This window comes from Pithys albifrons, chromosome 3 (assembly GCF_047495875.1).
Source record: "Pithys albifrons albifrons isolate INPA30051 chromosome 3, PitAlb_v1, whole genome shotgun sequence".
Lineage (NCBI taxonomy): Eukaryota > Metazoa > Chordata > Aves > Passeriformes > Thamnophilidae > Pithys > Pithys albifrons.
Genome location: NC_092460.1, coordinates 6658393 through 6682955, shown reverse-complemented (window position 1 = coordinate 6682955; position 24563 = coordinate 6658393). Strand labels below are relative to the sequence as shown.

Here is a 24563-nt window from a genome sequence, read left to right as displayed (position 1 = left end):
TGCAGATCCATCTTCTATTCAGTTAATGCCATTTCTCCTTTTACCTGTGGTGTGCATTGCAGGTGTGGTTCTTTCTAGACAACTGAAAACAGCAGCCACAGAAAGAAGCTTAACAAAGCCTCATTTTGTGAGATACTCACAAAATTCTAAATGTGTATACAGGTGTAAGATAACACCTTCACACGAACAGTATTGCCTAAATTTAATATTAGTCTGCATTCCTTCTCTCTGCCACATGATGGAGTTAGTGATGTAAGATATACGAAAAGTGCTGCACGGGGCTCTCACTTCAGGGAAAGAAAGTTCAACTTGGTTTGTGGTAGTTGTTCCATTAATGTTGGTTTTGCACTAGCACTGGTGGAGGAATTTTCTCATTAGTATCTGTGGGGTGTTTTGTTTAAAGCGATGTTTGCTTACATGTTCTTTTTTGGTTTGCTTTGCTTTTATTGGTTTTTTTTCCCTCCACAAAGGCAAATAAGCAGGAATATCTTTACCAAATTACCAGGGGTATACTTGTAATCATAATGTAACAACAACACATTTGTGACAAAATTACTATAGGCTGAGATACATCCAGAAAGGGGGAAACACATGTTTCTTCCCAGCCATTAATTTTTTTTAGCGTGGCTGTTACTCTGAGGACAAAAGTTCCTTTGCTGATGTCAGTGCAATTACAGCTGCACTGTTGTCAAGTTTCTTAGATTGAATATTTGCCAGATGAAACAATACTCTCACTCCTCTCCACAGATCCACCTGCCTTGTGAATCAAACATGCTGTCCTTGATTCAAATCCCGTGTTCAGTTCGCAGCCCCTCACTACAAGAAAGACATTGAGGGGCTGGAGAGTGTCCAGAGTAGGGAATGGAGCTGGAGAAGAGTCTGGAGCTCAAGTCTGATGAGAAGCATTGAGGGAGCTGGAAAGGCTCAGCCTGGAGAAAAGGAGACTCAAGGGTGATGTTGTTCTTTGCAACTCCCTGGCAGGAGGGTGTAGTCAGGTTGGAGTCAGTCCCTTCTCCCAGGTCACAAGCGACAGGATGAGAAGAAATGGCCTCAAGTTGTACCAGGGGAGCTTTAGATTGGACATTAGGGACAATTTCATCACCAAAAGTATTGTGAAGCATTGAACAGGCTGCTCAGGGCAGTGGTGGAGTTGCTACCCGTGGGTTTATTTAAATGCTGTGTGGATGTGGCACTTAAACATGGTTTAGTGGTGAACTTGGCAGTTTTGGGTTAATGGCTGAACTTGATGATCTTAGAGGTCTTTTCCAACCTAAATGATTCTATGATTTTGTGACTCTGTGCTGCCTGTTTAATTCCTTATGCTTAGGTCCTTGTATCTCCTGCAAAATTCTCATTTGAAGAACTGTCCAACTCTGTGATGGTACAAATCTGTTATCCAGTGTACACTTGTGAATATATTCTCTCTGATTTGAGTTTACAAGTTTGTATTTAGAGACTCTTCCTTGATGGGTGCCTTTCATAAGCCATTTTTGCAATTATCCTTCTATTTAAAGTGTTGCATGTATATAAAATGTCCATTAAAATGCTCTCAGAGAAGTGAGGTGGTGCCTGGGCAGCAGCACATAACTCTGTGTGTATGTGCACCCATGGTTGATGTAATAACTTCGCCAAATGTTAGAGCTTTTCCTCAGAAGACTTCTTCCAGAAATGCTGCTCTCTATGCTCTTGGGTTCTGGTCTTATGTTTTTTTCATGAGAACAAAGATTAGTCCTTCATGGTCCTAAACTCAATGCATGTGCATGACTTAAAGGCATTACCTACCAATAAATAGGAGATTAGCTCCGGCTTGTGTATTTCCTGGTCAGTTCAGGTTTTTTCAGATGGCTCGTTGTTATCCCGTTTCCTTTAACGATGGGACACTTTAATGAGTTTGCCATCTGACATACATCTGCTTCCTGTTAAACAATACCTTCATTCTTCTAGAGCTGCTAAACTCATCTTTTATCCTACAAGATTTTTATCTGCGCCTTGAAAACAGCGTGTACAAATCAGTGTCAGCATATTCTTTTACTTGCTGAGGATTTTTTTTAATATGTTTTTGAGAATGAATAGCAAAACAGGCATCTCCTTATTTGTTGGAAAATGGGAGAAAATGGATATTATTTGTGTAAATACAGGCCAGTCAGTCCAGCTCATGTTTAAAATCCAATGAAGTTGACTTTTGTGCCTGGCATTATACAATTTCTAATAGTTATTCTCTACTCCCAGAAAAGGGACTGGTTCATAAAGGAGGTGGCTGTGGAGTTTGAGGCTGTTCATGTTGTTCCTTTGAGGAAAGTCGTCAATAGCTCAGTGATGGTCTGTCTCACGTGTGTGCAGAGTGAGGGCTCTGTGATCATCAGGCTCTCTTAAATCAATCCAGCCTGCATTGAGTTTGTGCATCTGCCTCAGTGCCTCTTTTCCCCATGTTTTGGGAACACTCAGTCATGCTGGATCTCTGACTGTGTCTTTCCTCTTCGCTGGTCAACATTGCCCCTCCAGAAAAACATTTTTTCCCTTTTATTTCTTTTCTTTTGTTTGTTTTTTTTTTAGCCCCAAACCGTTTTCTAATAGAGGGAAAACTTGATAGAATTTTCATGTTTGTTTTATAATGAGTATGTGGTGCTCTTTAAAACGAAGTCCTGTTGGATATGAAGTTCTGCCACACTAGTCCAAAGCACATCTGTGAGAATGGCTTATAACCAAATTAAGCAACCCTGTGGGGCACATAATGTTTTGTCTCAGACTGAAATTTAGTTCCAAACATTCACATATGACAGGTGACAAATGGAAATATTTTGGGGTCAGAGCTAGGGAAGCAGAGGAAGCAAGGTGCAAATATTTATTTGAGGCTTAGTGGATGCCTGAACCAGAATAGTGAGTTTAATTCAGGAATTTTGTTTTTCTTCCCATTTATATCTTGCAGTTGTCTCCCAGTTCACACAGGGTTAATGTTATTTACATGAAAGTGACGGAATTGCTGATTACCTCAGGGGGCTGCTGGTGCATGATCTGAAACCTTTGTTTTAATTATACTCTTGGCATTGTTGAGATCAGTGTTTCTACCACCCTTTGCCTCTGGCAGTGCTGCAGAGCCGTGTGTTCAACACCAAAGAGCTGTGAAAAGTTGTTTGTTGCAGATGCAACTTGATAATTTTCCCTGTGGTGGCCCAGCCAGAGGTTTCACCTCTCTTTGGCTTCCTGCAGTCCTACAGGAAGGTGCTGTGTGTGTACTTGGTCTTTCACTGTTTTCCTTAAGAAATGAAGCCAAGAGATCTTCCCCGGTCATTGCTATGCCAGTGTTGTCATACCTGCCCAGAAAATTTCGTTTCTAATGGCATCAGTGTTTATTAACAAAGCTCTCCAATACTCATTTAACATAAGAAGCTGTCTGTTCTTTCACCACAATCCCACCTTCCATCTCAGAGCTGCAGGAGCACGGCTGATGGCTTTGACAGTCTTTCATTCATGTTAAGATTACAAATTACCTTCATTAGGTTCCTTGTGGAGTCTGCAATTTATCAAGGAGGATCTAGGAGACAGTATTAATGAAGCTTTGCAAGAAAATATGTCTACTGTGTGAGCTTTGGGGTATCCCATCGATGATGAGTCCTCTTCACCTTCAGTCAGTGCTGTGGAAAGCTACAGGTCTTCATGATGGTGGCTATTGCTGACATGACATGGGGAGAGGCTTACCCTGTTTCATGCTGTCTTCTCAAATCCCATCCTGAGGAAACTATATTTATAGCTGGAACATCAGTTTATCATCATCCAGATGTATTGGGCAAGTGTGTGAAGAGTTTTAGGAGGACAAGATGCTGAACCAAATTTGCTGTGATTATTAACAGAAATGTTTAACTCCAGTGGGCTGACAGGATTGTTTTATTCTGTTGTAACTTGAACTTATTAAAAAAACTCCTATCTTTTATAAAGAAGATGGTTTGGGAAAACGTGACTATAAAAGAGACTTAGGTAAAGGGAAGATTTTTCTCCTGAAATTAGCTGTTTATGTATCCTTGGAAAACTGTATTTTTTATGATATTGAAAAGTGATTTATTAGACTTTTCTCTGTAATTATGGCAGAGAAGGCATTGTTTGGCACCCCAGCTCAGACACTCTGCATAAATACACACTTGGGCAGTGATGGCACCTCTGTCCTTATCACAGCAAGTGCAGGTGACAGGTTAGGAGCAAGTTTGACCCCATGATGACTGCAGTATGATCTCCCTGAAGTGAACAGATGTTCTTGCTGTTGGCCCTTGTGATATTCATACTGTCAAAATTCTCTTCATTACTATTTGCTCTTCTCCCTTTGCTGTTAATGTAGGGAACAGTGGAGAGATGAGTGTCAGCAGTTCTGGGATGGGGGTGCACTTTCAGGGACATGAAGAAAGCTCTTACAAGGTGAGCCTGTTCCTCCTCTGCCTGTTTGTGCCAATCTCTCCTTCAGCATTTGCTCTAACATTTGTAAAAACAGACAAGTCTTCTGGAGAGCAAAGCCTGCTGAACTGGAGACAGGGAAAACCTGAATAAACAAACATGTGCCACAGATTAGTAAGAACATCTGTAGGTTTTATATTGTTTTGAGAACACATACCACAGTTTTTCATTTCTTATGCTTTTTTAGTTTCTCCCTTTGTTTCTGTCTCTCTCTTTTCTTCTTCTTTTTAAATATATTGCTAATAAAGGTTGGAGGTAGAAAGCACAGCTGGACTCTGCATGACATGCCACTGTTTAATTTCTAGCTTGGAGGATGAGAAGAAGAGTAGTTTTATTGTATCCTAGAAGAGAATAAAGCCACATGCAAATTCCAGCCATGGACATCTGTTTCCTCTTTGTGCAAAAGAATTCTCATATTTGGAAGGGAATCCCAGTTGTGAAGGGGCTGATGAGGTTTTGGTTTTTTCCTTTTGGTTCTTCCCCCCTTCTTTGCCACTCCTTCAGCATTCTGCCCTTGCTCCTTGGTACAATGCCAGCTTGCAATTTAGCATCAGATATCAAATGTGTGAATTTTGAGTTTCTTTAAAATGTTATGTTGTAGTTATTAAGTTCCTCCTTAATTTTCTTTTATTTAATCAAACAGTGTTTGATAGGAGGAGTATTTGCTCTGTCATCAATCTTCAGTACTTACAGGTTGTCATTTTTCTTTAGAAGCAAGATGTGTGTATCTGTTGTTCTGGCTGTGAAATGCAACTATTTCTAAAAGTAACTTATTAAAAATAATATTTTGAAATCCTTTTGTATAAGGGGAATTAGGTCGATCTGGAGAAAGAAGAATCTGCAAAGTTCATTACCTCTAAGTTAGGCATCAGGTGGTAGGGGCTACAGGGACCAGAGTAAATGATAATTTCACTAACCTATAAAACATTTTAGAGTAATGATTTGCAGCTGTCTGGGGGCTTTAAATTTGCCCATTTTTTTGTATGTGTGTGTGTAAGGGTTGACTTTGTTGAGCAAACAGCACAGTTATATAACATTGGGCCAGACATGAGAACTGGTACTCTCTGTCTATTTTATATTAATGTCGAATGAGGGGGTGGTGGAGCTTGCCAGGGTTTCATATTTGCTGGCAGCAAGTTACCCACATGTGTGGACCACATTTTTATTGTTGCCTTAGCCTATTTCAGGCATAAATATCTCTGCCTGGCAGGGTGTGATTCTGTTCATTGCTGAAGAGCTTTTCTTTTAAGAAGCAAAATATGAAAAGGAGCAAAATGCTGTAAGTGTTCACATTAAGAAGCGTCCCCCAGACTGTAAGATCTTGTCACGCCTGTCGTGGTAGAGGAGAAAAGGGCAATAAGCCATCTGAAGGCTGCCCTTGCAGAGCTTTTTGCATCTATTAATCCTGCTTTTGGGTGTGGGCTGTTTAGTCTGGTCTCTTAGGGAAGCAAGGCTGATGCAAGCAGGGTGTTTGCAGACATGAACACACAGCAGCCCTTCCACATCTTGACCACGGAGGTGTGGCGGAAGAGCAGAGGCTGCAAAGATAAATATAAGTTCCTACAAGTTTACTGAAAATATGTGTTTGAGGGAAGAATAGAGGTGATTAAGAGGTTTGAGGGAAGGCTTGTAATAGGAACTTTCAACAGTGGCTGTGGAATGTATCTGGAGAAGAGATGTGATGGAGGTCCCTGTCATGGGAAGGTTGCCGAATACAGCTAGGAAATTATTTGGCTTCAGAGAATCTCATGGCAAAAATCAAATCTGCAGGAAGCCAGGCTCCCTTTCATTCCAGTATCTGTGAAATTCCTTGTGTGGGTTTAGTTTTTAAGTCAGAGTGTTGTCAAAAAGACTCCAATGGGCAACTGTAAGAAATGTAGGACCATCTTAGTGCAGCAAAGGTGCTGCCGCTCTGCTTGTTGTTCATGCTGCTTCCTAATTTGTTTGAGGTTTGCAAGTTTTAAAACTTAAAGTGTGACTTAAGAATGTTTAGGCCCTTGTCCTGCAGCCATCCTGGAGAAGAGGGAGCCCAGCAGCTGTGCAGGTCCCACTAACACACATCCAGAGTCTTTCCAGGTGTTTTGGGTGCTGCACGTCTCATGGGGCGTGCAGGGAAAAGTGAAACCCATAATGCCCATCCATCTCTGACCCTGCTTAGCAGGACATGGAAAGCAAACACCCCTGACACCGAAAATCAAACAGCAATAGTGAACAAATTTCCTCTTTGATTGAAATGCTCCTAGCTAGGAGATAAAAAGGGAGTTATGCCAAAAGCTTCCCTTGTTGCCTTATTAACAGCTGCGTAATTTTGCCACTTATTTATGAGCATTTAAAAGCAAAACTTGGAGACTGTATTTGAAAGCTTGTTTTGTTTGCTGTACAGCTGGATACAGAGCATTTCCTTTTCTCTCTTTTAACAGATTTGAAGCAAATGTATTGGCTATTGTTTCTTTTTTTCCCCTATTTTTTGGCCTAGATATTAGAAGATTATGTTGCTTTTCATTTTACACTGCAAAGAACTCATGCCATATAACTCCAATTCAGTGATGCAGTAGCATGTGGGTATATCTTCTCATTAATATATTAACACACATTACTGTCAAATAGCTGGACTTTTTCACGCAGTATTAAAAATGAAATTTAATTGCCACACTTGACTTTCAGGACTCTGATAAATAAGAGCCATGTCTGACCTTTATTGTGGGGCTCTGAGATGCCACCAGGGATATTGCTCATTGTCCAAGATGACAAACTTCCTCTGAGATTTCAGTTTGTCAGCTCAATGTACAGCAGTGACATTGATTTCTTCTCACTGCCATTTCCTGCCTGAATAGATAACAAATTTTCTGTGGCAGGTGTCTGTCAAGTTTAGTTTTGCCTGGCAGATTAACTTAATTGACTCATTTATTAATCATTAGTTGCAACACAGTGAAGCAGACAATACTCTTTAACTCTTGTGATGTTCAGTAGATATACCATTTTACATTCTTTGTGTAGCTTGAATTTGGGTTTAATAAGCTATTCATATCTCTAGTGAATGTTTTTTAACGTGATTGTTACTCAGAGCAAAGACATCTGTGTGAGTTAAGGATGATCCATTTTGAGCATCTACTCCTTTTCATGATAAAAAAGTGCATTAGTACTGTCTAAGACAAATGATTTTTGAGGCATGAACTGCAAAATCAGGCTAAACAAAGGAGAAAACTAACCCAACATGCCTTGTGTTTGAGTAAAAGAAAGAAGAAAAAAAGATACTTGGAGGAAGATTTGAAGCTGGGGTTGACTGGCTGCCAAGCTTTAGGAAGGGACAAAACAGACCTGCAGATACAGCTGAAGGGCAATTCTAGCACAAGGTAGTGTTTCCCTAGGGACCCCTTTCTCCGAGATGTCTGGAGATAGATATTTAGCCTGGAGATAGCAAGGGCAGGATTGGTACCAGAGATGGATATTGGACAGGATGTCTCAGAGTGGTGAAGGACAAGAAAGAATTTACTGGAGAATTTTGAGGAGGCAGAAACTGTAAGAGAAGGCATAACCTTGTAAAGTGATGTCTCTTGTTGCAAAGAATCACTTGACTCATTACACCTCAGCCCTGCACAGCCCCCAGAGCTGATGGAGATGTGTTTCCTTTTCTCTGTGTGTTAAGAGACTTGGTCAGGAGAAGTGTATCAGGGCAAGATCTGTAAAGGACCTGGAAATGCACAGGCCCTGCTGGGGACACATGACAGCAGGAATGAGTCTAGACAGAGATACAGGCTGTTGCTGGACAGAAGAACTTCATGTTATGGGCAATGAGAAGGGAAGCACCAAGTTTCTTCATTGGGTTTTAGCTGGGTTGTGGTAGCTCTTCACAACCTGCTTTTAGTTCTCAAGGGAGCTTGTTCATGTGAGATCATCAGGGAACATTCAGGACAGTTTCTGCAGCTGATGTCCAACTGCAAAGCCCTGGTTGGAGCACAACTGTGTTCAGCTCGACATCTTTTGAGAGTGTGAGTTGCTGACGATGTTTTTTTGCCAAGTTGTGTTCCTGGCCTTGGGAACGTGTTTCTTGAACCATCCTTATGGCTTTCTTGGCTGAGTGTCAAACCAAGAATGTCCCTGCACTAGATCACACTGCTTATTGCTCTTCTAGGCCACCCTGGTAACAATACATTAACCTCTCAGCAGGGAATGTGATAAACAAAGTAAAACTGCTTTAGTGCAACCAGTCATTTAATGGCAGCGTACATAAAGTGTCCGTAAAGATTTGTAAGTGTAATAAGCTGCAGTTCACTGGGGGAACAATAACTGTTCCTAATTTAGCCAGTTGAGGAACATGCCAACCCAATTTGCTTTCCTAACATTATGTTGTGTTTTCATTTTTTTCTTTTCCCGCCTCTCCAGATTCCTTTCTCTCTGGTACAGTTTCCCCTCTGGGAGTCCTTAAAGGTAAGTCCTCTTTAGTGATGGAAACGTAAGTTAAACATTTTGCAAAGGCTTTCCATGGTAACTTACCTAACTTGATTATCACAATCATGGGCGGGTCCAAGAATCAGTAAGTGTGCCATACCTGTGCACGTGAAGATCACTTGCCTGAATATCTGAAGAATAGCAGGGAATATCTAACCACTGACCTGTGGCATGCAGGTTAAGTTTTACTACTACCATGCCAGAAATCTTACCTTTGCTTTAACTTTTTTTGCTGCTTAAAAAAAGTGGGAACCATCTTATGTTGTGTGATTTTTTTTTTTACTTTCTTTTTTTAGTGTTTTGCTCTTCAAGGTAAGAGGAAATTGTGAATGATACAGAGAAGGCTTTTTGTGCCTGAATTTTGTACACATGGAAAGACTTTCAGTGCATTGCTGAAAAGCTATTTTGATTGGCTGCATATACTTTATTTAAAGGGTGTTTAAAGAAGGTGTCGGGGATGATGTTTTAATAGTGCAGTTGTTTGGACTGATGTGCTGTTCTTCTACCAGCTGGTTGCTTTGTTTATCATGGTCAGAGTCAGGGTCTAGATTTTTGAGCAGAAGGTTGGATTTGAAGACATGGAATTTCTCCCTCCCTCTATTTTATCTTGAACTCAACACAGAAGATGGAGGAAAGGTTTTTTCAGGTGCTTTGAGATCCTGGGTTGGAAACAGAGAATTATTGCAGATCATTAAAAGCATTGTATCAAAATATAATATTTATAAGAGAGGAGCTGGAGAGAGAAACTTTCTTCTTGTTAAGGGTGCTGGACTTTGGAGCAAGCTCAGCACTTGGTGCTCATTTGTTGGGCTGGGACAATAGATTGTCCTCTCATTGTGTGTCTGTAGCTTGGGCTGGGGGGAACAAACCCACAGTGTAAATGTTTGCATGTAGAGGCTTCAGGGAGTCCAATAGAAAGGTCCACAGGCAGGAGGAGCATGAAATATAAGAGCCTTCATAGAACTGAGCTGTGTTTTGCAGAGGATTCTGCAGGTACTTTGTGAACTCAGCTTGCTGTGGTGTCTGGGTCTCATCCCACTGCACAGGGCAGCTTGAGCTGCCTTATTAGGAGTCTGTTTCCCTGCCAGTGTCTAGGAATGGCTTTCTGTAAACTCTTCAGCAGCGATACTGGCCCGACCTGCTCGTAGTTAGCGCAGCAGCTGTGCTGGGGAGCAAGAGGTGCCAGTGCTTAAAGAGAAAAAGTGCTGTGCTCTTGCCAAAACCACATAAACCAGCAACATCATGTAACTGGTTTCAGAGTGTAAAGTTGTTTTAATTAATATCCACATAGCTGTGACAATGAAATGTATTGTTCACATGACAAGCTTTAAAGAAGACAGTTTGAATTTAGCAAGCTACAGGAGTGAGTCACTTAGGATGAGGCATCGTGTTTAATCTAAAGGGGTCAGTGCAGATCTGAAGAGAAACAAAACCGTGTCAGTTTGTTCCACAAACCTGTTGCAATATATTCTCCTACTGGGGAACCAAGAGTAGAAAACTGCAAAAATCAGTCTGGCACACTCCAGTCACTTTGGCTCAGCACAGGGAGAGAGCTCAGAGTTTGTCATAGTCAAAGCCAGGCAGTGAAAGCAGAATATGTTTTGTTTATTTGAATGAAGCTCTTAGAAAATTGTCAGTACAACAAATGACAAGAACCATTATGGTCCCATCAAGAGGCTGTATGTGGCCAGTGGCATCAATGAGAGTGTGGCTCTGGGTAGGGCTTCTCACGGGTGCTCAAAGGGAGCGTGAAAAGACAGTAATTATGAAGAACTAGGAATGCAAAGGATGAGAGAAAAATGGCATGAAGCCTGTACAGAAAAGAGTTATTGAGATGATGCCTGAGGGACCATTCTGCACTGTATTAATGGAATTACTTGGGAAAGTAACTGCAGGAGCAGTTGTGTATGATGCGTGTGGGCCATCTCACAGAGGGGAACAGAACAAGTGCTGTGGCTGTGTCGGTTTTTAAACTATTAATACAAAGTTGCATAAGCTGATGGAAAGTAGACTCAGTCTTATAATTCCCTGAACAAGCTAATCACCATAAAAATGAGGAAAAATATCTTTTCACTCTGCAAGGACAGTTAGTGAGACATATGAAAGAGAAGAGTTTCCTTTTCCTTCAGATATGGGCTGGCTGCAGCCAGCAGCAGGGTGTTAAGCTTAAAGAAGCCTAATAAAGGCTTGTCATAGGTAGCAAATTGGGTGTTTCTATATCACATTTTCTGTCTGCTTTGCTCCAAATTCCTTATGCTTCCAGCATGCTTTAGCCACATATTTTACATGCACAGTTTTCTCCTGTCTGTGAATGGGGCCCACCTGTCCTATGTGAGGGTAAACTTGCATATCATGCAGTGCACTAAGTTGGAAGAAGAGAGTGCATTGTATGGATTACTGAACTATAAGGTTACATTTGCTGTGGGTGCTGGCAAAGGGGGTATTGCAGTAATTAGGAAGAAACAGATACTGCTTCAAATACAAGTTTTACTGCCAGTGATTCGGGTGAACCTACAATTTGGAGCAGTTAATAGACTCCTTTCTTAGTTCACCATGACTGAAGAAACAACAGTAAAGAAATTATGGTGCTTTTAATTAAAAAAAAAAAACAAACCACAAACAAAACCCAAAAACCTCTTTCTTTTTAATGTAGAAAGATGCACTGCTATAATGTATGCTTAGTGTCTTTTCCCAATTTTCCATTTTTCCATATATTATTTGATGTATAGATTAGTGATATAAACCAAAAGGGAGAAGGAAACTGCTATGGTGTATCAGATTTCAGGACATACATTGTCATTCTCTACAGGGTGAGTTACAGTAGCACCTCTCTGTCCTTTTAGTCCAAACCTTGCAGCTAGAACAATTTTGAATTTTTCTCAAAGTTCAGGGAAAGAAGGGATGTTTCAGATCTCATTCACTTTCTGCTGCACAAACCCTCAGAGGAGGACCATGGTTGAATACCACTGTGACAGTCTGATCAGATTTAGGTTCTTTTATGTGGGGCTAATACTTCTGATCCCATCTCAGTACCAGCTGGCCATGAAGAAAGGCAGCAGAGCATAGATGTAGTGTGCTTCCCAAACTCCAGCCAAGCACAGTGCCTCCCATATTAGTTCAGGTTTTGGAATAATGTTGTAAGATACAGTCCCCTTGTATGCTGCCCTGGAATTTCCAGGGTGCCTCTGTAACTTGCTTTGGAAATCCTATATGTATGTTCTTCATTGTGGGAATTTCACATTGTGGGCTGTGTATTTGGCATGAAATTGTTGTGGGTTACACAGAGTCTGGTGCAGCTCTTGCTTTTTCAACCTGCTGCCAGGGCTGTGCAGTCTCTGCTCAGATGGCTCCAGCACTGTGGAGCCCAGCCCTTCTTTCTGTTCTGTTCTGTTCAGGCATTTTATTCAGCACTTGTAATCATCTTATCTCAGTTCCTACCAGCAACACATAAGTAATTTATCATTTTCTTCATGTTTTAATCCATAATTCTTCTATTCTAGACCTAGTTGAGATAAAAAAGTAACTGTAATTTCTGATGTGAGCATATTACAGAAATAGAGGGCATCAGTTTTTCTCAGTAAAATAGTTTTAAAACACTACAGAAAACCAAGAGCCTCTGATTAGGTTTGAGTTTAGAAACATCTTGTCAAAAATGCCTGTTTCTTCTGGCTCACTGGAAATGGTCAGCTCACTCAAAGAACAGTGCTGTGTGTAAGATAAACCCATCTCAGGTGAAATAAGACTCAGACCTCCTGGGTTTTATATTTCTGCATGTTGGCTGTGCTTCAGAGCCTCTGAGAGGTACTCAAATGCAGCTGTACATGGAGAATGGTCTCTTTATAGACCAAATGTATTGTATGTCTGGAGAAAAGGCTTTGGTAGCCAGTGAGGAGGGAAGGAGCAGGCGAGACTGGAGGACACAGGTCTCAAATGAGTAGGCTTGGAAAACAAGGGGGGTTTTGTTTGTTTAGTTGGTGAATTTTTTTAAGGAAAACAAACCTACTGTCCTGGGAGCCCTCTGTCTTTTTCATTAGACGTGTCTTATTATATAAGATGAGACACTTGGACATTGCTAAGACTGTCAGCCGGTCCTGCCCCTGCACACTCAGCCTCCCTGGGAGGGCTGGCACAGACTGTGCTGCTGCACTAGCCCAGGAGCTGCAAAGAAAGATAAAAATCTTGAACTGACCATACTCAAGGTGGTCTGGCTCTTCTGGCACGCAGTGGGGCCAGGGTATTTCCCTCTGTCTCAGTCCTAAGAGAAACTTAAAGCTCTTAGACTTTCTGCACCTCTAGTGAGTCCACAAGTTTTTTGTCACTAGCTTTAGCAACAAGATAATTTTCTCAAAACTGTAGGTTTCACATATTAACAGGTGTTTTACAAAAAAGAGGTATGGCTGGAGGCAATAGTTGGAGACAGGGAGCTGAGAAATATGTGCAAGTCTCTGTATGGATTGCAGTGATAGTGCTGTAAAATGCTGAAAAAGCAGAGGAAGGAATGCTTTGGTGTCTTCAGAAGAGGATGAGTGCACATGGACACATTTCCACCCTGTGAAACAAGTGGGGTATTGTAGTAAAGAGAATGGGGAGAGTCCAGACATTGCCCTGTGAAACTGAGCAGGATGTGAAAATTGGTTGGGTCAGAACAGAAGTTACCTGGGTTTAAACTGGTTTCTGCCCAGGAGACCAGTGGAGAGCAGGTTTGGGATTGGATTTTAGGTCCCCTGTTTTCTGCTCAGGTTAATTTGTCACCCCCAGGCACAAGGCACTTGTATTGACAGAAAATTTACTGGTGGGCTGAACTACAGAGCTACATGTTGGCAATGATACGTGTATAGATTTGCTTGGTTCTCTTGGTTCCCCCTCCAGAGAGCTCCAGCTGGGGCCTGAGATAGGCAGTACAGGGTGTGAACAAACTGGTTTGAGGGTGGGCTCAGCCTCACTCTTGGTGGTCAGTGCAGTTCTATTTTGAGACATATCATGAAGCTTGCTGGGCAAAGGCTGCTCTGTGGCTGGCTGTGGAGAGTGAAGACTCTTATCTTGGTTGGAGCTCATTGCACCTGATTTTTAAAGTTAGTAAGAATGAAAAGTTTACAGAATACTTCTGCCCAGGCAGCTGGGGTTCTCAGCAGTAATACATTTTTATAACTCCACCATTGAAACAATAAACCACATGCTATTTCCCTCCTAAAATTTACAGTCAAATCTTTTGCAGTTTAACAGGGCAAGTAGAAAATAGAGGAATGTAGCGAAACTAGGCCTTAAAGGGCTCTTTCCCTGCTCTATGGGTAGGTGACCATTTCCCATTTTTCTTGGAGAAGCAGTCTAGTATTTCTTTTCTCTGTGCTCAGCTTCATATAAGTCAAGAGTAAATGAAACCCAGGCTCAGCTTTAAACCCATTTCCTTGCAGGCAGTGCAGTAAGTGTTCTACCATACCTTGCTCCCTCTTTGGGTAAAGGTGGGGCTGATTTAGGGATTAAGTCCTAATGGTTAAATAACGCTGATGTGTCTGCCACTTGCTTGGGTGCTGTATCAGGAAAAGAGATTTCCACGGGGGTTTGGGGTGTGATGTAAGTGCAGCGTGTGCATGCCATTAACATAACGGCTGCATTTTTCTCACAAAGGAACAATGTACCCAACAGCTGTTCAGCAAACAGCCCTCGCTTTATTAGTGGCACAATAAGTGTTATTCACTCAGTCTTGAGGCACAGTCGAAGGAATGCTGCGCACCATCTGCACCAAAGAGAAGGAAACAAATGCAACCCTCACTCACAGCACTGCAGGCACGTTGGGGAAAGTCAGATGGCCTTGGGTCATCAATGCAGCATTTAAAACAGCCACAGGAGTCCTGTCAATAGATACAGAGCCAAATTGTGATGCTCTTGGTCGTGCCTAGGCCATGAGTGGTTCTCTAGAAGTTGCTGAGCTTTCCAATGACATCTGGAGATGTTTGGTAGAATGAAGTAATGAAGTAATCAGTGTGAAGGGCTCACAATTTGATTTGGACATTTGCTTCTTGCTGAAGAACCTTAAAAGACTTATGTAATTCTTGCATGTAATTTATTCACACAAGCCCATGAAGCACAGATTTATTAGCAGGTAGCAGCAGTGCAGATGCTCACAGAAAACTGTTCAAACTTTGAAGTGATTTGTCAGAAGTGCATTTTCCTCTCCAGACACATGTATGGCCCTTTGTGCCATGGAAACTGAGTGTAGCTGTTCTGCCTTGCCATGGGAACACTGTTTTGAAGACATTTTCTTTAACCAGGCTTTTAGCACATCCATTTTGATTTACATCCAAATGGGTCACAGACATCAATGCAGCATTATATGGGCAGAAAAAGGGAATGAAATGCTTTTAACATGAAAAATATGCTCTTGCATGTAGGCCAACTGTTGTTCTCTTTCAATTTATCTAGGATTTGGGTGGGTTTAATTCTAGGACCAAATTCAGTACTGGCATAAGTGAGCACAACTCCATTAGTGCAAATGGAGTCTCAACATTTATGTCAACAGTGAACTTAGATCATTGAATTTTCCCCATGTTTGGGCTTGCATGTTTCCTGCAAGATAATATACACATGTACTTCCACATATGCTGCACATATGCACATAAAAATTCACTGGGGAGGACTTTTGGCTCTATGCTCCGTGTTTGACTTTATGTATAGAAACTGCAATGAGCTTATGAATTCTTTGCTTGCCCTGTAGTTAATGTGCCATGCATCTGTAAGGGTCAGCCATGCAGAATGCCACATTGCAGGTAAAATCCCTTGTAGCGTAGGCAAACATGAAAATTGCTTTTCTTCCCTCACTCTGCAGGGCTGCACATGCACACAGATCCACGGGATTAGTTTGTGCAAATTTTTCTCCCTCCTGTTATCATGAAGTTGAACACTGTCTTGAACAGAGTGATATGTAGAAATCCTAGAGATGCTTATCATTGGAGTGAATTGTAATATTTAGTCAGCTGCAGGCCTCAAGTTTGGTGTATGAGGTCTGCTTGCCTCTTAGTGCCTAAAGAATAGCAAGGCCAAGGCAGAGATGTCTCGTTCTCTGTGCTGCTTACTGCAGCATTTGGGGTGTTGGGCTGGTCATCAGATTTGAGAGGTGTGAATATTGCATTTTGCCCTGGATTACCACTGCTTAGATGTCCTGAATAGAGAGCAAGACCTGACTGCATTGGGAGGACAAAACTGACAGCTGATTTCTTCTCTTAACTCCTACCATAAATGCACAACAAAGGTGACAGACACACACAGGTAAGGGGTTGTGTGCATTAGGCAAAGGTTATTGGCCATCTGGAGGCCATGTGTCCACACCATGTGAGGAGTTCACATTTGTGGGCACCGTATACTTTCCCCCTGCATTTAAAGGCAGGAGTAGTATTTTCCATTTTGTTTATTTTCAGGTTGGAAGGCCTTTGGTGTATCCTAAGAGTGACATTTCTAATGCCCCCTCTGCCCAGCAAAGTGTGTTCTCAGTATCAAAAGAGCTAAGTAACACTTGTGGTGAGAATTATAAGACACTGGCCTATAGAACAGTATGAAATGGGATCTCTAGGAAGAAAAGTGAGGCTCTGCCCACATATAAAACTTGACCCTTCTCTGTGAACATTATCCCTGTGAATAATTGGAAATCTGCATTCAGACTTCCTGCTGTGTCCCATCCCCTGAGGCCACACCCACTGTATTGCTTTACATGGTGCAGCAATGCACAGTGAGATTTACATATATATCACATAAAAGTGTTTACAAAAAAAATTAGCATGTGATTGAGCTGGGAAGCTGCAGAGGGCCCCAACTGTACGAGTTTCCATGTGCTTCAGCCAGAAGATTTATTTCCAATTTGTTATTCATAAGGGAAGAGCGAGAGATTGGGATGGGGTCCTTTGAAGTGGAAAACAAAGTCTTCTATTCAGCCTTCAGCTTAATAGAATACACATGACACAGGCTTGGCATGGCGGCTGCTTTCATGTAGTGTGCTCCTTGTCATTTTGCTTTCCTAGGCTGTGAAACTAGTGGGAATGGGTATTGCCCTGGAAAAGTCAGGTTATGCCCTGCAGCCCTCTGCAGGAGGAGCACGGTGTGAGCAGGTAGGAGCCTTTTGGTGATGGTGGTGGGGAACCCAGGCTGAGCCAACTGCTGCAGTTGTGTTGCTCATAATTCCCAGGATGTGTTTCATATTGCAAAGAGGACTTGTAAAGAGAGTGGTGTCATTGCAGGGCTTCTGCAGGCATTACAGGGGCACTTCTGCCCTTTTTGGAGCCACTGAGCTGTGACCCACAGGCTCTGAGCCTGCCTCTGACCCATCTTCTGCCTCACCCGAGTTATCCTCCCAAATGAAATGCTCTTCTTAATTTGTGCAGCATCTAAGAAGGCAGAGTGTGATCTAGGCACTGTATCACTGCAAATCACCAGCCTTTCTCTTCAAAGTCACTGTTTTGGGGAGATATGTATATGGCTCCTGCATTTCTTTCCAGAAACAAGGCCCTGGGTTTGCAGTAATCCGCAAGCTTCTAATAGTGTCTGTGCTTTGCCCTGTCTTAATGGTAGTAAAGCCTTCTCAGTGCAGCACAAAGGAGAGTGTTTTCGAAGAACTTACAAGCCTGACTTACCACAAAGCCCTGTCAATTAGTTGGCCCATGGGCTGTGAGAGAAAGCATGTGTGACCTTCAGCACGTCATCTTGGCCCATAGCATGGTGTGGTTAGAAAGAATCTGGACCAGACTCCTGCTGGTCCTCTTGGCCCTGTGACACTTGTTCCTCTTGGCTCCCTCCAGGATGATGTCCTCGTGCCCTGCTTCTCTCTTGCTCTTCTGCATGTTCAGGTTTGGAGCTCTGGGTGAATCACCGAAACTGGAGATGGAAAGAAATGCATGAAGTCATCTCATCCTGCCCTTGCCAACGCAGGATTATTCCCCACAGTACAATCCTGAGTGCCTTCTCCAATCTATTTTTAAATGACTCAAAGGAGAGGGCTTTCCTCTCCTCCCTGGGGAGGCTGGCTCTGCGGTTCAGTAGACCTCACTCTTGGGGAATTTTCTTCCTGTTCTCCAGCCCCAATTCTCCTTTTCCCTAATTTAATTGAACTGTTCCTGGCTCCACCCTTTAAAACAATTTTCCATATTGCATGATTGTTGCAAATACCTGTTGTCAGTTTGCAGGCATAATGGGTGGGAATTCATCACCGTTTGCCTTGCTTGGCAAAGGGTCTTTGTGCAGAGCTGCACTGGGAAGCCAGGCCTTATCAGAAACTGGATTTCAGAGCTACATGCCAAGAAATAAGAATGACCTTTTCCTTCTTCTTTGAACAATGACATTAACATAAAACCCCATCATGACTGAGAATAGGCTGGGCTTCTGGCAAAGCCATGAGTGTCTGTATTAATGGTCTGATTTTCCTCTTAGTCCTCCAGCAGCTCTTCCACAGGGCTTTTTTTTTTTTTTGTATGGCAGAAATCATTGCTCTAGGTTCTTGGATTTAGCTTTAGAGAACATTTAATGAAAAAATACAGTAATTCTGTCTTTATCATGTGGCTCCAGCAGTTAAGTTTCTAAACCGTGACTTTCAATCTGAGGTTTTTCAAGCACCTGAAGTGTTTTGCAAATGGGTGTTGGAGGTGGGATTTATGCTGTTACAACATCCAGGCACTCTGGAAGGTAGTGCTGTTTGTCTTAGGGAGTGTGTGTCCTCCTCCAGCAGGACTGAGCTGCGAGAGAGCTGTGTGTCCAAAAGACTGTAAGTTATTCCAGAAAAGCATATTATGGTTTTGAAGAATTATGAATCCCTATTTATTTATTTATGAGATGAAAATGAGTTTCTGTTGTGGGTGACGCAGAACAGCATCCCATACTGAAAACACCAGGAAAAGAATGGCTAGCATTAAAGGGGCTGGAATCCCTTTAGTGCTTTCGTACAGCAGAGCTGCAGCTATTTAGTTGTGGCAGGGTACCAAACAACATTGTGGCTGGCCATTGTTGCTTGAACAGTTTGATTTTTAAAACATTCAACTGAAATATAACCACCAGCCAAGTTGGAATAAGTGAGTCACGAGGACAATGTGTTAAATGGAGAGTCAGCAAACGAGGGAAGAGTTCTCCTGCTCCAGTGGAAAGTGGCTGTACCAAAGACCAGCAGCCCCAGAGCAATGTCTCAGCCTAGCACAGCTATCCAATTGCTTTTAAGAAAATTTTATAGTATAGAAGTAATATGACTTTAAAAAGAAGGATAAGGCCACAGCTATAAAATAAAATTCCTGATTTCTCTGTGGTAGTCCTCAAAAGGGCCATGGATCCCATCCCATTTTGCTCAGCGCTGATCCTCACACCATAAACCAGAAACCTCTCCTCCAGAGAGCTTCCAGCATTAAGTGTTTGAGGAGATGGGAATGGGGGATGGAGCAGAGTGGAAGAGGAGACAACTCAGTGCCCTTAAATGCTGCAGTAAAACCCTCCCAGTAGGGCTGGCCCTTGTTGCCAATATTGAATGGGCTCATCAGGCTGGGTGAGGTGACTCCTGAAAGGTGCTTTTAGGAGGCACAGTTCTGCTGGTGCTTCCAGAGGTGCATGTTTGGATGCTGCTGTGAACTGAGGGCTGGGAGCAGGGTGTGTGGGGGCTGTGCAGAGGAGGGTGTGTGGTCCCTAAGGACGCCAAGTGAAAAACAGACACACCTGCTTGGGGATATAATGGGAGTGATAAGGGTAATTTTGTAACGATGGAGGTTTTTTGGCAGTGTGATGGGAAGGTTTGGCTTAAGAAATGTAGGGGAGCAAACAGGACTTCTGTCTAGTGGTACTGGGGACTGTTCATTTTCAATGGGAGCCTTGGTACATCTGGGCTGAGCTGATACTGGTTCGTGCATTGCCGCCCCCCTCTCAGTGTTTTGCTTTGCATTGTTTTATCTGCCAAAAAGAAAATAAATTCACAAAATATTTGCAAAGTTGCATGGCCACAGGCTTAAATACATACATATGAATTCCCTGAAAGCAATTTGCTTCAAGCCCTCAGTTCCAGACATCTCTCTCACTCCATCTGCTCATTGAAGTACACAAGTTCCTTGGGAAAAATCACTTATTACATCACTGAAAAATGCCACAAAAATAGCTTTTCACTTAAGTTCCCATCCTTCGAGTTAACTCACATGGGGATCAGATAGATTCAAACATTTAATAACTTTTTATTTTCCTTTCTCTTTAAACACAGGATCTCTGGTCATGGAAGCAGGGTCACGTGGTGGATTCTTGGCAGTCAGCAGTCTGTGGAGCTTTTGCAGGTGCAAAGGATTATATGTTATACTGGGAAAGACTAAAGAAGAAAGGGAAAAATGTGCAAATCTATTAAGTATAGCAGAACAACATTCCTTTGTAATTCAAGTTTGTTTAGAAGAAAATGGGTCCAGTTGTTATTTGGAAATAGGAAAGTCAGCAAAGGAAAGAGAAGAACTAAAAAAAAGACTCGACCAGGGTGTCTGTTTGAAAGACAACCAATTTGTTTTTGACAAATTTCTGTTATTTAAAAACGGGGAGCCTGTCAGTCAGGCTTTGTGATTATTTCAAAGTTGATTTGGAAACTCCTCATCCAGGAGAAGCTTTGCTTGGGTGGGGGTTTGTGCAGCTGTTTGCTCCCAGTGCTTCCCCAGGGGCCGAAGTGATTGCAGTGAGAGGCCGTGATTCACCATTCATGTGACAGCTCTGACAGCCATGTAGATTAACTGGAGGCAGGAGAGCAGAGGAGAGCACTGCTCAGCCCAGAGGCAAAAGCCTTCCTCACCAAAAAACCCAGAGGATGAAACATCTGGGCAATCTCCAGACACTAGAACAAGAATAAAGAGTGGCAGAGTACAATACTGCAATATTTATTACCAAATGAGCCAGAAGTTAATTGAATTCTTCAGTAGGCTTCTTGCTTGATTTTAGCCTACTGTAGTTGTTTAAAAAAAAAAAGGAGGAAAAAAATCAATTAATGACTCATCAGTATAGCTGACAAGTTTGAGGGAGGAGGGGCTCGACTGTCTTAATAGAAAAAACAGATTAGTAGTTAAGAGATGGATAGCCAGAGCTTTTCCCCAAGGAGCTAAAATACATTTTGAGATTCCAAACCAGTAACAGAATATGTGGAAAAAATAAATCCTGCTTAAAGAGAAATTATAGCATTTCTTGAAATAGAGATTATCAAAAGCAAAGCTTGTTCTTTGATAACTTAGAGTCAGAGCCATTACATTGTATGTAATTTTTTAAAAATAAGTTGTGTTATGGGAAATGAAGTATTAATAGCAGCAGAATTCCTGCAGAGACTGAGGCTTTATTTTGGAGGGCACTGAAACTGCACAACTGAGGGAAGGGACTGTGGCTGTAGCTGCTCTACTGTTGAGTAGATTGGGTGTGTGAGCAGTGAGGGAGTTGTTTAGGTAGAACTGATTCCATTTGGGACAGAGGAAATATTTTAGATGACCTCTTGTGATCTTGTCCAGCTGTAATTTCTGTGTTTATTGAATGGGAAGGGAGTTTTATTCTGCTTAAAATCCCTCTACAGGATTCTACACTGACTTCATCAATCAGTGCACACAAAATCAGAGCAATTAAACCAGATTGTTCATTTTGTTGTGAAACAAATCAAGCTATCAGACTAAAAAATGCTTTAAAATGCAATCTGTATGTCTGCAGGTGTGATGGGGATCATTAATTTACCTCAGTTGATTTCTTTACAGTCAGATTGATACAAAAACTGTTCAGGCATGTTCAGAGAACTGGAAAGGTTATCTGATTTACCCAAGGCCTTTCAGAGTAATTTCCTGAAGTCCAATTTGGTGCCTCAGTTGGAAATCTAGCCCAGTGCCTCCAATTCCTTCTGTGTCTTGATTCTGACCAGCTGTGCTTGGACTTGCTCCTATTTAGTGGATGTTCAGCAGTGTCTGCTCCTTTTCTAGCAGAAATATTGCAGAAGGAGCTTCCAGAGGCACGGCTGCGCATGGGTTTGTGCTCACTGCTCTCTGGCACATGCTGGGGAGACCCAGCACCTGGTGTTGGAGGAGACTCCAGGTCCTGGAGCAGCACAGAGACTTCCAGGGCCATGGTGGTGGGAGATGAGACAGTTCAACCTACCTGCCTTCACAGGCTCTATTCCCCAAGGCCAAATCTTTGCAGAGCTGGAGTCCTGTTTTGTAGATCACGTTGTAATTGGTGATGATTAATATTCTCTGGGTTATCTTTCCAGCTTCACTTCCTCCAGCCTGGTTTTCCTTCTCTGTTTTGTTTCCCTATACTTTCCTTTTCACCATCAATGTTGTAAACTTCCTTTCCTATATGTCCTTTGAAGACCTGCTTCAAAATTCACAAGGTGCAGCTCTTTTAGGATCAGAACCTTCGCCTCTGTCTCCATTGCCTCCCTCTGCAAACATGTAACAGTCAGGCCCTGCTTATTGATCCATTCTGGTACTGCATCCATTCTACTTCATTGAAAATATTTAGCCTTCTTGCCGAGGGGAGGCAGTGGAAAAACAATTTCCTGCTTTCTAAAGAATGGATTCCACAGTTAAAAATTATTAACTACCTACATATACCTTCAAACAAGGGAACCAAAACCAGACAAAACTCTTCATCCCTTTCTTTCCACCCGAAAACAAAAGAAATCAAAACCTCACCAGTAACCTGTGAATAAAACAAGATGGATGTGTGCATCCAAGTGATTTAAAATCTTCATGTTACAGACCTTAAAACAAGGATATAGTCCAAAAAACAACTTTCACAGAAAGAGAAGCTGTCAAATGCCATCATGTAAGTAGTGGGATGGTGAAATCACACAGATACACTTTTCTTCTGTGTTCTTTCTTGAATTCAATACTTTCTAAAAATATGTTAGATGTCCTGAGGGGCAGGGTAATAAGCTGAAACAAACTGAAAGAAAAGTCCTGTTTAGCTTTTCTTTATGGCACACACACGTTTCGGTGTGCATTGGTTAGTTCTTAACTAAATTGTAACTATTTGGTGAAGACAGAAGAGCAACAATCCATTGAATTCCATCGCCAGTGCCTGTGAAATGGCTGCAGTTCCAGCCAAAGTGCTGTGAGAGGCCCCACACTGCTGTGTTGAGCCCAGATGTGTAAGATGTATGTATGTGATCCACAGGCTTTTTATAGAAACATAATAGGCACGAGCATAGATACCAGAGATTTGGAATCTGCTCTGGCTCATCTGTTAATAATTTAATCCCTTGAGGCCTTGTCCAGCTTTGTCATCATCTTTGGTGTCTTAACTAGAGATGTTTGGAGCAGTCAGGGAGTGGGAGAAGGTGATACCTGAGCAGCCAGTGGGGAAGAACCCAAGGATAGATCTGCAGGATGTTTTAAGCCTGAGGTTGTGTTTGAACCAAACCTTGCCTCATGTCTGAGCTATTGGGACTCCAGCCCAGGTTTGGGCACGGGATGGAGGCGGAGGAGGGAAGGATGTCCCTGTGCTGTGGGCTGGCCAGGCATGACTGTGGTTGTGCTTCCCTCTCGAGTCTCCTCTGGGCTTGGGCTGCCTGGCCAGACTTCTGCCCCCCAGCCCTGCAGTGCACCAGGACAGGCTGTCCCAGGGCAACTTCTGGGTGAGTCCTGTGTGCCCTCCAAGGATATGGGACAGTGGAAAGGAAATCCATCGTATTTTAGCTGTCAGGAAAGCAAAGAGCTGCCCTGGAGGTCTCCAGCTTGTCAAAGAACCTAAATGTCCATTTGATAAGATTGAAAATTGCCTATGTTAAGATGCCTTATTTCTCCCTGTCTGAGAAAGGTGTGGCTTAACATTAATAATTAATGCTTTGTGGTGACAAAGTCACTGAGGATGGAAGTGCAAGTCTAGTGAGTCATAACGCACTAACAAGAGCTTTTTGCACATTAACAGGGAGGATTTCCCATCACTTTTGTTTTGATCTAATCAGCTCTGACAAGATTACACACTGTGTCTAAAAGCCTCTTTAACTCTATAGCTCTGAATAAATTTTTGAGTAGTTCTCAAGATCTCCCTGCAGAGTCTGCTTGGACCATGCTCCTAACCCTGAATTGGTTAAATCTCTAAGGGGGCAGTGCTTTGTCTTGGTATTTCTGCTGAGATCTAAAGAGGTTCTGGAGTCACTTTGCTTTACCATTGGCAGGTGTTGTTCCCACACTGATGAAGGACCAGAATAGACATCCTCTTAAAAAAAATAACATAATATCAATAAAATAAAAGTTCAAGTAAGAGTTTATTGATTGAAGAGTTCTGAAAAAGACTGCTGAAAATCAGACAGTGTAAGAGGATGCTGTGAGGTGTAGCATTGGACCTGAGCCACTGAGGTTTTCAAACAGGATTTGGGATTCGATCCTGAATCAGTCCTGGGTAACCTTCAGATGACTGTACAGAAAATAATACTGAAGAAAGCCATAGTACAGCTTGGACCTGGATTTTTTTCTCTTCCTAAGACAATCTAACTCCAACAAGGACATTAGTCAAGTGCAAGTTGTTGTCTTTTGAAATAAGCCTGACCTTTGGAACTGGGCTGGTGTTGCAGAAGAGAGAGCAGGGGTCTGGCCAGGTAACAGGAACACAGAATCAGGAGGAACCCCTGTGGGGGCCAGAAGGGTTCCCTGGACCCTTTAGAACATGTGAGGAGACGTTAAAATGGCACGGACAATAAAGATACAGGAACTGAAGGAGAA

At 42.3% G+C, this 24563-nt stretch overlaps 1 protein-coding gene across 2 annotated transcripts in view; it reads left to right on the top strand.

Moving 5' to 3' along the window:
- Positions 1 to 24563, top strand: part of SLC25A26 (solute carrier family 25 member 26) — an 86127-nt gene that overhangs the window by 47428 nt on the left and 14136 nt on the right. The window contains exons 6-7 of one of the 2 annotated variants that reach the window (XM_071550292.1): positions 8824 to 8868; positions 20096 to 20165. In XM_071550292.1, the coding sequence (XP_071406393.1) occupies positions 8824 to 8868; positions 20096 to 20165 (115 nt within the window). The remainder of the gene's footprint in view (positions 1 to 8823; positions 8869 to 20095; positions 20166 to 24563) is intronic. The other variant, XM_071550293.1, reaches the window with a different exon arrangement.